Source organism: Sinocyclocheilus anshuiensis, unplaced genomic scaffold, assembly GCF_001515605.1.
Source record: "Sinocyclocheilus anshuiensis isolate Anshui unplaced genomic scaffold, SAMN03320099.WGS_v1.1 scaffold1222, whole genome shotgun sequence".
NCBI classification, from domain to species: Eukaryota; Metazoa; Chordata; class Actinopteri; order Cypriniformes; family Cyprinidae; genus Sinocyclocheilus; species Sinocyclocheilus anshuiensis.
Genome location: NW_015555818.1, coordinates 327814 through 343567, shown reverse-complemented (window position 1 = coordinate 343567; position 15754 = coordinate 327814). Strand labels below are relative to the sequence as shown.

Sequence of the window (15754 nt, the reverse complement as noted above, 5' to 3'; positions counted from 1 at the left end):
GCTTCACTACTGCTTCCCAATCTTAGCTAAAAATCTCCATTAAAGAGATCTATATGCAGTATATCATGCTTTTGACATATAACATGCAATATTTCATTATGTAAATTAGCAGATAATGGTGCTAAAATGGATCGAAACACACATTTCAGAGATGTGTTTTCATGTGTGTGGTTGCCTTCTGCACACTCACGCGATGACAGCCCAGCTCCTCTTCAGGGGTAACTCCCCTGGCCTAAAAAGGCAAAACATAATGCCGTTGCTGCCGGGGACTCTAAGAATAAACCACACAGTCCAGTCACAGATAAGGTAACCTTGAAACCCGTCCTCCCCTCTCTCCCATGTTTCCTGACCCACACACACATCATGGGCTGGTAACAAACATAAGGACAACCTAGGGCTTGATTTGCTCTTTTGACAGCCTAGCCTTGTTTTTTTCCCCTTCCTGCTGGTACTTGGTCCCAGCTGGAAGTGTATAGTTTTTTTCCTATGCCAATTTAAGCAACAGGTGCCATTTTTTTTGCTTCCTTGTAGGGGGACCTGGCACAAGCGCAGGTTTTATTGGGACTCTAACAGGAAAGTCACAGAGAGCCATTGTGGTGCTTTCGATCGGAAAACTATTCCGGACCGGGGAATTGACTCTTGAGACTCTTGTGTTTTCAGCCTGTTAGTGCATGAGAGAGATGGAAGGTACTGTCAAATTCATTTTCCAGTTACATTTCTAAGTGCATTTAACAATAAGGTGTAATTCAAACAAATGTTAGTGTAGGTAATGTAAATTATGCTACTAACAGTATACAGTCAAGTATTGTACTTTAACTTAGTCACTTAGTCAAGTTAACTGTCTCTTAGACAGCAACCATCTGCTTTGCAGGGGAATTTTATGGTTGAAAGCTGCTAAAAATACACCATATCATATGGCTCTATGGTAATCTGTAGTCCGTTGAAGCAGGCCTCTGATGTTGTTGCAGCTTTTTAAGGGTTTTAGTGTTATCAACTGAAATACAGTTCAATCAGCTAGAGAGGAAATATATTTAAAGGAATAGTTCACTCAAAAATTTTTATTTAAAAAGTATTTTAAATTTACATTTCAAACAGTTCTTGAAGTAATTTATTTACCCTCAAGCCGTCCCCAACCCGTATGATGATTTCACCATTTGTCTTCCACAGAAGAAATTACAATGAACAATTACAATGAACAGTGACTGAAGCTTTAAAAAGGACACAAATGCACCATAAAAGAGGTCCATGCTACTAGTACATTCTTCTCACGTCATTGCAGTGAGATCACTGAGTCAATGGTTTTGGTTTAAGATTTGGACAAGATTGATTCATGAATAAATCACTCACTGAAAAGATTTGACTTAAAACAATGATTAATTTACAAATCAACCATCACTACTTCTCTCAAGAGCAGCAGCTGTCAAGATAATCAGTGAACAACAACTCCAGTCTGTTTCACAGTTATAGTATGACTTTTGAAAACTTGGAATAAAGTTACAGTAAGCTTTCAATGGGGACTGAAGCTTTTCAGGAGCCACAAAAGTGGTTCAGGTGACTTAAAGTTCCAGTTTTTCTTCAAAACATATTAATTGATAGTTGAGCCATTTAACTCCTAGATTTAGAAATGTGGTATTCTCAAAGATGTTCCCAAGACATTGAAACCCTGTTAGTTTCCAAACCAAAAAAGGAGTGTGTTTAAAAATTTTGAAACCTTTTTAGAGTCATTATCAGTAACTTGAGATAGAGTTCCAAAAAAAGCCAATTATTGACGTCAAGGGCCTGCATAAATGAGCCCCAGTCTTGCGTGAAATGGCTTAATGCTGCAAAGACTTAAAAAGTACATTTGATATTCTGATTAAACTGTGAAAAGTCTCTCAGATCAGCCTGAATAAATCATATTTAAAGTGACACTTGAGGGAATAGCGGTGCAGAGTGTTTTTTATGCTGACTTCATTGTCTCAACAGCTCTCACTTACTAACCTGGGATTAGTTTCCATGGATATCCACACACGGATCTGAGGAGGACAAGGTCTCATATTAAAATACGCAATGAGAAAAGGGCCATTTTCTGTGCCACCTTCTGCCACTGTTCGGTTTACAGTGCAACGCGAGTTGAAATGGCATTTGCGCACTGTGTTGCCGTGGAAAGATTTCTCCTAAGCCTTTTGTGTACACTATCTGCGATCTTATGTTTCTGTACAATCAGATACTCAAGCTTGTAGACAATCTGCAAGGGCGAAGTCATGTTAATACAGAAAGATGCAGCATTACTCCAAACCAGATGCAGCTAAGCATATGGTGTCTACAGGAAGCTTCTTGAGTCAGCATTTGGATGGGACGTGTAATCCTAAATTTGACAACAGGGACAAATGTGAAGAGTTGCAACAGGTGGTCTCAGCTGATACTTTCGGCGTGTGACGAAACCCCTGGACACACAGACACGTCATTATGTTCAAGCAAAAGTGGAGCCAGTGAAAAACGTTGGATCTCTGGGCAACAGGGCCAACAGAAACAAGAACCACTGCCTTGATCTGGGCTCAGATTCACAATGGATAATCCACAAATCCATTTCCGTAAACACAATCACAACGGCTTGCTCAATCATTTACCATGATTTAAGTCAGCAATATTGGCAAAGATCAATCAAGGGGTCTCGTAAACGTAGCGGCATATATAAAGGTTATGTGTGGTGTATGTTTGGACTCTGAGCAGCAATTCAGACTGAGCTGCTGTAAGAATTTATATCAATTTAGAAAAGAAGCTTTTAAAGGGGCTCCGGCCAACAGATGGCACAGCACCAGCATTCCTCATGTGGCCTTGGAGATGTTTTAACGATGAAGCATTGCCATTGCAGATGTGTGCCCTATCTACAGACAACAAGTTCAATTCAATCTCTCTGCCAGGCAATGCATTGATAAAGACAAAAAGCAAACATTCATCTGCTGTCTAGCTGTCTTTGTCTTCATAACTCTTATGTCCTTTCTGCACAGAGAGTGAGCAACATGACAGAACTAGATAACTTTTAATGTTATGTGCATACAGTAGACAGATTCCCTGAATATCTTTGAGCATCAAAAGCTTTGTTTCCAGACAATATGTTTGTGAAAAATCATACTATCTCCAACATATTAGAAAACAAGGCATCGTTTCCATCCCATGTGTTAAGAAATTTGTCTAAAATACTGTAGAAATTAAAGTCGCAGCCACTGCGGCTCATTTTACTCGCTGTTTGAAATGTGCAGACAAAATACCCTTTGTTTTGTCTGTAGATGCTCTATGCAGACAAAATAAACTATGTTTGTAAACTATCAACAGCAGATGCCTTATTTCTGGGAGCAACAACATATCAGATGGTTAAGGAAGTTAATAGTAGCTAATCATCTGATTCGAGTAGTTCACACAAAAAATTCTCAGCATTTACTCACCCTCATTATTTTAAACTTGTATGATTTCCATTCTTTTCTGAAACACAAAATAGATATTTTGAACATTTTCATCTGTTTTGTCACTACTATTAAAGTCAATTAGACCCAAACATTTTAAACTCCAAGAAGAACAAAGATAGTATGAAATTAATCCATGAATTGTATATTGCAGGTATATTGTTGAAGTGGCGCAATCACTTTATATGATGAATATTTTGTCAAATATATTTTGTCATATTTATTTATGTCAAAACATAAAGAGGAACTGACATCATTTCTATTTTATGGTGAACTATTCCTTTAAAGTGTTCATCATACCTGGTTTAATATTGGTTCAAACACTAACCATCTGGGCTCTAACACAACCAAGATGTCAACTCCACCAGTGACTACAAACTGAAACTGGACCTGATACTTACCATAAATTACCAGCTTGAACCAATTAGAATGGTTCCTTATGGTTTAACCTGTTTTGTACCTGTCTTGTTTGCATTCATACATTTCTGAACCTCCATCTGTCCCTACAGCGCGGTCCTCCACCACTACGACTACCATAGTCGAGGCTAAGAATGACCTGAGCGCACATCCCACACGTTCGTCCAAACGCACCTTAACCGATGACCTGCACACTACGTTCAGCTCCCCCATGGCCTGGATCCTCGTGCTGGCTCTCATCGTAACCTGGTCGGCCGTGGCGGTTATTATGTTTGACCTGCTCGACAGCAAGGGTCTTGAAGGTAGGTTCAGCTCTCTTATCTTGGTCCCTTCGTTGGAGAGTTATTTTGGAACAGTTTTCCTGAAGAGATTATAGGTTGGACGCAGCAGTCGATTATTTTATTGGCTACCTGATTGAGGGCTTTATATTATTCATTAACTCTTGGCTTAAAGTAAAACAGGACTCAGATGAGGTGTAATTGGATGCTTGGACGAGTCTTTACGACGCGATAAAGCTCCGAGCTTGTTTTCTTGCTGGAAGTTTATCAGCAGTGCCACAGGGCAAACTTGCGAGGCTTCTAAAAAGAGTGGGAGGGAGGGATATTGACTGGTTCCTGATAGCATTGACAGTGACAAGGATAGATAGGGTGTCCCGTTGGCCAGGCTGCTATCAGCCACCACTGCATTCATGTGGAGTCAGAGAAAAGTCCTTGTAGGACACTATTTTACCTTGTATTACCACCTGATGATACATTAGAATCCATTGTTGATGCGAGGAAGATGATAGAACGACTGTTTTGGTGCTAAATTGCTTGAAGTTGCAGTCATCTGTTCCTCCGTGTGTCAGTAGTTCCATAATGACAATTTTGAACTCTTCAACTGTTTAAACAATTTTCATTGTTTAGCTGGATTTATCACTGTCATTGAGATCACATCTCATTCACAATTCATTCCATCACAAGCTCTAGAACACAAACACATTAACCCATTTTTGAAAGTATTTCAAAAAGGAAACATTAGACTTTCATTGTCATATAGTTCACTACATGATTGCACCGCCCCACATTAGGAGTCACATTTACATTTACTTATTTCTAATAAGTTTCCCTCCTTTTTCCACCCTGTCCATCACCATGTGTCATCCTGTTGCCATCCAATAAAAAGCCCATACATTATACTGTGACGACCCCTGTTTACCACCTGGTAAAGACTCTCTGCCTGCAGTTCAGTGCTAATGCCCGTTTTTGTGTGTGCGTGTGTGTTTTCCTGCATGCAAACAGGGAGCAACTGTCACTCTCATCTCAAACATTCATTCGGACATGCAAATTTACTGAACCATGTAATCTGTCTGTCATGAACACAACATCACTTCCTCTAGACTGTCATGCATTCCATTCAGTGTGACACTACACCTTTGACTTTATCATAATGGCAGAGTGAATTGTGGAACTAAGTTCACTTTGAAAGCAGATTGCACTGTGCTTTATGGTAATAAAAAAGTGATTGCTTCAGATTTCAGACATCTGATTGGGTTTTACATTTACTTCAATCACCTCTGTGCCAATGTACAACTGTGCCATTAATATTTCTCTATGCACCACAAAGAAAGATTAATCAGAATTTTTGTCTTGCTTCCCATTAGTAATATCTAAACACCTACAAACAAGATAAATTTACTTATAACTATAAATTTAAAAAATAACAAAGTCAGACTGGTTTTGAAAGAATGCATCTAAACCACTAGCAAAGAGTATAATCTCCTGTTTTGAGCATAGTTCACAAAATTTTCTTACATTTCTGATTAAAACAAGAAAAACATTTGCAAATGGGGTAAAAATAATAATAATAATTATAATTCAAGATACATTCTTTGAAAATCTTAATACCCACTTTGCTTCGAGTATATTTATCCTGTTTAAATATTTAGATCTGTTAATTAAAATAAGGCTTTTGCTTTTAAAGAACAACAGTGCAAATTAAAAAAGAAAAAAGGGTGTTGTGTCACCAGAATGTACAAAAGTGTTCATCTTTCATATTCCTGTGCATAAAATAATGGTTTATTTTGGTCTCTAAATTAAACATACACATTACAAAATAACACATTTGTAATGCCAGACATTTAAAAAAGATAAATAATAATAATAATAGCTTCAAATATTGTTTTCAACTTAAGTAATTTGTAGTTCCAAATGTTGTTGTACATTGAAATGCAACATGAATCTAATTTAAGCTCAAGAGACAAAGATATCTTCTTACCCGTTATATTAAAAAATATGTAAGCTAAGTTAATCATAAACATCATAAATCAGACCTCATATCATAGTATGGGCTTGACGTAAGGGGTATAAAACAGTATGGCATCATCAAAATGCTTGTGGCTCTGATTTCATCAGAACTACAATAACATAAAGGGAATGAACACCATTTTTATTCTAAGTGCAAAATGCTTCAAAAAAAATCATGCACATGCAGCAAAGACGTGAGAAAATATTAACAATAATCTGAAATTCTCAGAACAAAAAATATACTAAACTTTTTAATTAAAAAATGTGGACTGCATATCATTTGAGAGACTTTAAACCATATTTTTATTTGAGACAGCATGACATCAATAAACTTTGTGCCAATTGCTCCCTTCCACCCTATGATATCCAACCTCCATGTGTTGGTGTCTACTTTGCGATATTGCTTTCAATAAGCCTCAAATTATTCACTTCAATCAATTAATTTTATTCTAACATCGATAACTATGCTTTGAAAGCACTGAAGCGTGACTTCGTTTATTAACTGTGTGGTATTGAACGGCAACTCCTCTTTGCCATGCAGAATGATTTGATTCTTTTTTCATTAAATGCATTGAGCAAAACAATGATATTTTACCTGTAGAATATTAATGAAGTATTCTATGTTGCAGATTTCTCACGTTCTTTACAGGAGAAGGAATATATACTTTAATTTCCCTCTCAATGCACAGCTAAGCCTGGAGAAACGGCAATGCGGAATCATGGGGAGGAAGTTGGCGCATTGGCCCATCTTAACACAGCCTTGCATTTACAGAGTCTTTACCATTTGACTTCAGGTGGTCTATAAGGGTGGTTCTCAACTGGTTTTGCTTCAGAACTCAAATTTTATAATGGACATGAAGACCCAAAACAGTTTTAAAATGGTCTACCCCACAAAAGTAAATAGAAATGTTCATAAAAACGAAAAATAATTCATATTTCTTTTACCTTGTGTAGCTTTTATCAATGTGTTTTTTGGATGAAGGAATGTCAGGCAACATTTCATGCTGGTGTCTGTCTTCATTTTGCTAGCTGTCTAATTTGCACCAGAAGTCCCGCCAGCTGAGAGCCACCGGTCTACAAAACAGTAAAACGGAAATAAAAAAGACAAAAAAACACAGGAGAACATGCATTTCCACCAATTACATTGAATGGCAAGAATATTGTGATGAAAATAATGATTTTTCTAAAGGTAAAAGACATCAGGATTAAACTGCCACTGCCACAGATAACAGAAAATGATGGCACATGTACAATAAGCCATTAAAATCAACACTGTGTATAAACATATAATATATACATAGTTCATGACTGGTAACAAACTTCTCTAGTTCCCTTTACTGTTGGAAAGCTGTGCTCATTAAAAGAGGAGTCGAGCGCAGAGGACTGTGTGATGTGAGTAAAGGGTGAAGCTTCACTCACTTTCAAGACAAGATTCAAAGACCACTGTGTTCCCCAGTGCTGTGACTGAGATTCTGTTGGGAATCATTCCCCTCATGCCTGTGGAATAGTCTAGTGTCCTCTTTTTGCCCTGGAGCCTCAGTCACATGACTGGTCAATGCAACAGTATAATTCTAAGAACAACTTAGATCAGCATAAGTGATTCACATACTCACTTTCTAAGCAACTGCATCAGAGTTCCTCAGAACATTGATACAATTGAACTAAAGTACAAAATATTGGTAGCCGTAATAAACAGAAACAACTCTTTTATGTTTGTCTATTATACTGCTTTCTGTGATTTTGCCAAGTAGGGCATGTCCTTTCATTCCTTGTTGGTGATAGAGCAACAGTACGATCAACCTACCATTTCGATTTTTCATTTGGGAGCATGTCCTTCTTGGCAAAATCATAGTCAGCATATCATAGCCATGACAAACTGCAGAGCTGGATTTTCAAATATGCAGAATATTATCATGTACATTAAGAAATTGATTTTTAACCACCAATGACATTCCTGCAAAAAATAATAATAATAATAATTTTCTTGCTAAGAATTTTCAGTATTGTTTTTCATTATTTTTCGTACCCAACTGGCAAATTATTACTTTTTTTTTTTCCCACGCATGCATAAAAATAACAAAATACAATGAGGTTTAAAAAATATTTGCCAATAAAATAATTACATACATATTTAATAAATATTTACTTGGTAAAAAATCTTATGCTTATATTATACTAGAGAAGGATGTTTGGACAAAAAAAAAAAAATCCAGATTAAGAAAATGATTTCTGCATTGATAAAAAGAGCAGACATATTACTATAGATAAGACTGAAACCAGCACATTTGTGCACTGTGAACCCTCTGCACTTTGTCCTCGAGATATGTATAAAACATGAAGACATTCATTCAGTTTGAGCTCATTGTATCTTTACTTAAGCATTCATCTGTATGGCTTTGTGTCTCTTATATTGATTTCATTGGTTCAGCAGCATTGCCCCTAGAAAAAATGTCTATGGTTCAGATATCCGTTATAGCTCAGGAGATTTTTATTTTTTTTGGAATTATCAGTTATGTAGCTATCAACTGTCGTCTCAGATTTTTTTCTTTGTAGGAAAAAAAAAATGAAAACAAATGTCATACATAAACACATATAAATGTATTGGGGTTATATATAGCATGTTAGATTATTGATTATTATTATCTTGCATATTTTGGTATCTTGGCAAATCTGATCAGCCTGAGACACAGCTGGAGGGGTCACATTTAAGATTATATGTTATTCCTCTAAAGGAAATGTATATGAGAATCTGGAGGCATAAGTAAAAGTTTCCATTTGCTCTCATTTTAATCTTATTGCTGTCTAGAGATATTAAATAAATCTCATTTGTAATTTCCCTTTCCTGTGAGTTTATACGTCACACTCAAGCACCCAAAAATGTAAAATGTTGTCAGTTTTGAGTGTGTGAGCTTAGAGGGCAATGCTGAATTTCCATAAAGTAGGTTAAAAAGTTAATCAAACAAATGTCACTGAATTCATCAGTATTGCATTAGCATTTCTATGTAAAGGAGATGTCACAATTACATTATGAGGCTTGAATTTCAATGCAGCCAGAAGCAAACGTGAGAAAAGAGAGAGTGTGACAATTTAATTTGCCATGAACCAGTAAATGCTCTAAAAAAAAAAGAGACCATAATACAGTGTCTTGCATAACGCATTCACACTATATGTCTCCTGCCTCTACTTGTTTATTATTTTGCAAAATGTTAATGTTTGCAGTTTCATTTTCACTCAGCCGAAGTGTTTTTGTAATCACTGTGAGATGGATTAATACGATATGTCTCTTTTCACACCTTCCCTGTGATTTTGTGCCATAAGTGTGATTGTGTTTTATTTATAATGGTGGTTAAATTTCCCTGATTATCCTGCCTACCGTTTTGAGCGTGCTCAGTGAGGACGACCCAATGAGAGCGTGTGTGTGTACAGTATGTGTGTGTTACTATCCCACACCTCTGCTTCTGTGTCTCTCATCCTAACAGGACCTCAGCCACACCGTGTCAGGAAAACATTAAAGGAAGCAGGCAGCCTTAGAGGCAAGCCATCTTATATCTTACATCTTACACATACCGAGTGGTCTTATGCAGCAAATTTGAAGTAGTTAATTAAATGACTAAACCAAGGTCATTGCAAGGTACTAGAAAACAAATTAACTTTACATTTATTTCAGTCATCCTAAATGGCATCTTCAAGCAGCATTCTTAAGAGAAATAACCCCTTTTCAATGTCAAGGTAAATGATGTGCAATTTTTGTTTGCCCTAAAATATTGACTCCTAATTTAATCTGGAGAAAAGTTATTCACATGTCGATTTCACAGAAAAACACTGCAATCAGTGGTGCGAGATCTGTTTGCCTGGTCAATGGAAGACAGGTTTTAAGATTTAATTATAAAAAAAAAACATAATTTTATATATATATTTATAACTCAACATTCTGAAACTAAAATAGCTTTACTGCCCATCTAATGCAATTTTACAAGCTGAGTTTAACACATGCTTGAGAAATTTATAACTGCTACAGATTATAGTAGCTGGCCGCCAGAATATTTTATAATCAAATACTAATTTATTCTAGCAGAAGTAGTGAACATGAGGGTGTTTAGAGGCTATAATGGAGGTCTGAGGAGTCTGGAGTCTGTGCATGCTGTCACGTCACCCCTGCATAATGGCTTCTGGTAAAATGGCTTTGACTCGGGTCATGCTGTTCGCCTGCTGATAACTGCAGACAGACAGGCACTACAAGATGATGTGTGAAATATGATGAGCATTCCTGTCGATGGGCAGTGGAAAGCAGGAAAACCCAAAAGTCTCCCTAAATGAAAACAAGTTTTACTGACTTGGCATTTATATTTGTAGCTGTATATGCAAACATACACGCACCTAGCTGTTTTCAGTCATGTGGATGTTCAGTCCTTTTCACTGCTGAATCTGAAATCATCAGTTTGTCTTATTGAAGATGTCATTCGGGGTTGATAGCACATGCACATAACGTGAAAAGAAGAGCTTTCATACAGTACATGACCAAAAGTATGTGAACACCTGCTTTTAATGAAATACATAATTACTAAAAACAGCATACAATTAAAGGGATAATTCAGCCAATAAATTAAAATTTTGTAATCGTTTACTCACCCTATAATGTCGTTCCAATCCTGTGCGAGTTTCTTTCTTATGTTGAACATAAAAGAATGTAAAGAAGATATTTTGAAGAATGCTGGTATCAAACATTTGATGGTCACCAATGACTTACATAGCATTTATTTTGCTTACTATGGAAATCAATGGGGACCAACAACTGTTTTGTTCTTCAAAATCCTTCAAAATATCTTCTTTTGTCTTCAACATAAGAAACTTATACAGGTTTGGAAGTGAGTAGATGATGTAGATGTAGATGAGATACAGTAGGGTGTAGATGATGACAAAATTTTCATTTTTGGGTGAACTATTCCTTTAAGCACACAGTCAAACAATTTGTTTAAAATAGGGTTTTCAGACTTTCTGATGGCAAGGACCCCTGAAATGATGATCTAATCTCAACGAAGAACCTCCTGCATAAAAAAAATGTATATAAAAGAAGAGAAATGACAGAGAGAAAATAGCAAGATAACATCTTGTCTCCAAAATCAACAATTTTTATTTTATACTGTCATATAAAATATATTCTATGAATATAAAGGATATATTATATAAATTTATTGTACTATAAATTAATAATAATCATTATATATATATATATATATATATATATATATACACACCTGTATATTATCATATTTTGCATACATATAAATAAATATATATATAGATATATATATATAGAGAGAGAGAGAGAGAGAGAGAGAGAGAGAGAGAGAGAGAGAGAGAGAGAGAGAGAGAGAGAGAGAGAGAGAGAGAGAGAGAGAGAGAGAGAGAGAGAGAGAGAGAGAGAGAGAGAGAGAGAGAGAGAGAGAGAGAGAGAGAGAGAGAGAGAGAGAGAGAGAGAGAGAGAGAGAGAGAGAGAGAGAGAGAGAGAGAGAGAGAGAGAGAGAGAGAGAGAGAGAGAGAGATATTCATACATTTAATATAACATAAATATTTTCCAGATGTGTGTACATATCTGGAAAACATGTATGTATCTATCCAATATAAGAGTAAGAAAACCAAAGAAACATTTTAATCCCATATTACATAAATATATACTATATACTATAAATATGCTCAGATGCACACTTGTTTACTGTTAAACAAGTGCATGACTGTTAATAATATATTTGATACAATTACATTAGTATAGAATTACAACAACAACAACAACAACAACAAAAACAACAATTACATGATTTCTAGACTATAAACAGTATGTAAAAAAGTAACAATGTCCAATACAAACATCAATAACAACAACAAGAAGTGAACTTCCTAAGTCCATGCTTTTGAAATGTTCAACCACATATGGTTTGAGTGTTCAGGTGTCCACATAATTCTGGCCATATTAGTGTACTTTGTTTGTAATTGTTTTTGAGCTAGATGTTACACAGTTTTGTAGAGCTTTAACAAAAGACTGTGACAGTTTTGAGGTTTTTGCTGTTGTTAGAGCTGGTTTAGATGGCTGTAAGTTAATGTATGTTGAGCATATGGAAATATGTGTCTTAAGATGCCCTGTCTAAAACATGCTCTTAGGGGGTATTCAGCACATCAGCTCTGATCCCATGAAGGCGGTGAACGAAGCCATGGACGACTCTACCGATTGGATAACATCAATCTTGACTTTTATGACTAATTTGGTAGCACCGGAAGAGGAGGAGGAGGAAGGTATATTAAATTGTTGTAGCCTTCATTCAACATTAGCAGCACGATTACATAGCAAAGTGTATACTGTCATTTTAACAGCATCTCAGAAACCACAGACTAACCCGCAGCGGTTTGATCTGACGAGCCATGTGTACTAATAGGTCTTATTAGAAATCTAAGCTGGCTTTTATGGTCACATTTACCTGCTTTAAATGGTTTCCCAAAGGGATTGAATATCATGGATTATATTTGTGCCAATATTTTATTTCAGCAATCTATATTCTGACATAATATTATAAGATCAGCTAGAAAATTCGAAATGATGTGTTTCATAACCAAGAAATATTAAAGGATGGGTCACTATTTTACAGCTTTACACTACAACGAAGAGTTTTGAGAAAGAGGACGAGGAATTTCAACCAGGAACTGTCAGCCCGAACTCTGTGTGCCACATGTGTGATTCTACAAAATAACAATAAAAATCAAACAAAAGAGTATCACATCTCTGTCATTAATCTCTCACGTCAAATCTTCTTGGTTTCTTTTGATAAGATAGTTATTCAGTGTTTGATTCACAAAGACTCACACATACTTGGTAAAATTGATTGAAAAATATTTTCATTTATGTTTATTCATTTAGGAGATATATTTAGAAACTTACGAATAAGAATACAAGCACTAGCAATTGATCCAAAGAGGACAACATAAATAATGCTACTGTACAGAATTTAATTTTAATAAGCACTAGGACAGTATATACAGAGAATAGATTACATTATATTATAAAAAATGTAGTGTAATATAGTAAAATAATAATATAATAAGGTTATAAAGATGGCTTGAGGATAAATATAAACAATGTTATTAATCAAGATTGTTGTCTGTTTTCAGGGAAAAAATTTAATTATATTAGACAAAATGATGTGAGTAAAATTGCATAAGACTTTTTAGAGAATGTATCTTACAACTATTTTTCTTACGCAATTGTCATTTTAAGCAAACCTTTCAAGAAAATGTGATGATGATAATAATAATAATAATAATAAAACAATAAATCAATATTCATTCTCTGAAAATAAGTCTTAACATCTTGCATTTTGAAGTACACTGAGAGAAAGACACTGAAAGCACTCACAAAAAAAGATGGTGTAAAAATAACTTATACTCAAAAATTGCTAAACTAATATGAAATTTTAAAGTAGAAAGACTGAACTAGTATTTTCTTATAAAAGGTACTCCCAATAGTATTTATTTTATTTATTCTCACTTCGAAAAATATTTTTTACATTGTAAAAGCATTGCTCTTAAGATTTTTACTGTGTATTTCTTTAGACAAACAATTAAAAATTAAAACAAGACAACAATACTGATTAAGAAAATATTTTTTTCCCAGTGTAGAACAGATGCTGCATTATTTTGGATAAATAAAAGGAGTCCTTCAATAGACCTAAAAATAAAGAGAATTTGTCACAAAGGGAGAACAGTAAATCTCAGAAAATATGCCTACTTAAGAAGCCAAACAACCTGAGATATCTAAATTCTCACTTCGAAAAATATTTTTTACATTGTAAAAGCATTGCTCTTAAAATTTTTACTGTGTATTTCTTTAGACAAACAATTAAAAATTAAAACAAGACAACAATACTGATTAAGAATTTTTTTTCCCAGTGTAGAACAGATGCTGCATTATTTTGGATAAATAAAAGGAGTCCTTCAATAGACCTAAAAATAAAGAGAATTTGTCACAAAGGGAGAACAGTAAATCTCAGAAAATATGCCTACTTAAGAAGCCAAACAACCTGAGATATCTAAATTTCCCCTCTTTCATTTTGGAAGCTAATGGGTCATTGTGGTCTCATTGAGGGCAGCTCATATGGCCCTGTCTTCAACCACAGATGCACTTAGAAAGGTCATAAGCAATGTTCATTAGGTGCTCAATCTCCTCTACTTTTTACCCTCATTTTGTATCAAATTTAGATTAGTGGAGTTAATTTTCAATTGACTTCTTTGATCTTGAAAATGCTTCACATCTGTTACAAGACTATCCAAAGAGTACCCATACAGTGAGGGTAGTATAGTCTAGTAGACTAGTCAAATAGCAAACAAAGCTGCCATTAAACCTGACACTTTTATTATAGGCAAATATATGCCTATTTGCTTTAATCTAAAGATCAAAATCTCCAAAGATAAAAAAAGCCTATGAAGATTAAATAAGGCCTATGACATAACGAATCTACGTTTTAATGGCATTTACTTTCTGGTTAATTACCAGTGACCACAGAACTGTAGTCAATTAAGAAACCCCCACAACGCCTCAAGACTCATTATACAAGCATTTTAAGATCTACAGGATTTACATTACTACATTTAGCTAGTAGTATATTTATCATTAGAACACAAGCGTTTGGAATCTCCAGTATATCAATCAAATAGCTGAAATACAGAAGAAATAAATGTTTATGGGACTGTCAGAGAACAGTACACATATTCCCACTTTCAGAAACATTCATAGAGAGAGCTCAAAGCAGAGAGAGACACAATGGTGACATTGCCAAAATTGTTGAACCAATAACACGCTTGGCTAAGATTCCTCATAAAAGTCACCTTGAGGTGCTCATTTAAAATAAATGCATGTGGACTGACTGCCACATTGCTTCAATAGCTCCAGACAGTTATCAATGAATGCTTTTTAAATTGATGGTCATCTTTTGATGGAATGCAAGGTATACAAACTGATCACAACACTACATGCACATAGACAAATTATGTATACAGCCCGGTCTCATGAAAATGCATATAAATAGTACACCAAATAAAAACGAAAACTCGTGGTATTGATACGCAAAAATGGACTTTGGCGTGCATATGATACGCATGTGTTTGGCGTGCATATAATATGCAGTTTTCGCGTGCATATGATATGAAATTTGTTGGCGTGCATATGATACGCAGTTTTCACGTACATATGATACGCATCTACCCCACAACCCTAAACCTACCCATCGCGTAGCATATACACGCCAAAGTCCATTTTGGCGTATCAATACCACGAGTTTTCGTTTTTATTTGGCGTACTATTTATACGCACTTTCATGAGATCAGGTTGGTATACACTACCGCTCAAAAGTTTGGGATCAATAAGATTTGTAATGTTTTTTTAAAAAAGTCTCTTCTGCTCATCAAGGCTGCATTTATTTGATCAAAAATACAGAAAAAAACAGTAATCTTGCAAAATGTTTATACAATATAAAATAATGGTTTCTATTTTAATATATTTTAAAATGTAATTTATTCCTGTGATGCAATGCTGAATTTTCAGCATCATTACTCCAGTCTTCAGTG

At 35.2% G+C, this 15754-nt stretch overlaps 1 protein-coding gene across 9 annotated transcripts in view; it reads left to right on the top strand.

Moving 5' to 3' along the window:
- The first annotated feature begins 335 nt into the window (after positions 1 to 335).
- The window catches only part of LOC107675223 (probable serine/threonine-protein kinase kinX), a 42792-nt gene continuing 27373 nt past the window's right edge, over positions 336 to 15754 (top strand). For all 9 annotated transcript variants that reach the window (XM_016469498.1, XM_016469492.1, XM_016469499.1 and 6 more), the window contains exons 1-4: positions 336 to 687; positions 3953 to 4162; positions 9625 to 9678; positions 12302 to 12433. In XM_016469498.1, the coding sequence (XP_016324984.1) occupies positions 672 to 687; positions 3953 to 4162; positions 9625 to 9678; positions 12302 to 12433 (412 nt within the window). In that variant the 5' untranslated portion in view covers positions 336 to 671. The remainder of the gene's footprint in view (positions 688 to 3952; positions 4163 to 9624; positions 9679 to 12301; positions 12434 to 15754) is intronic.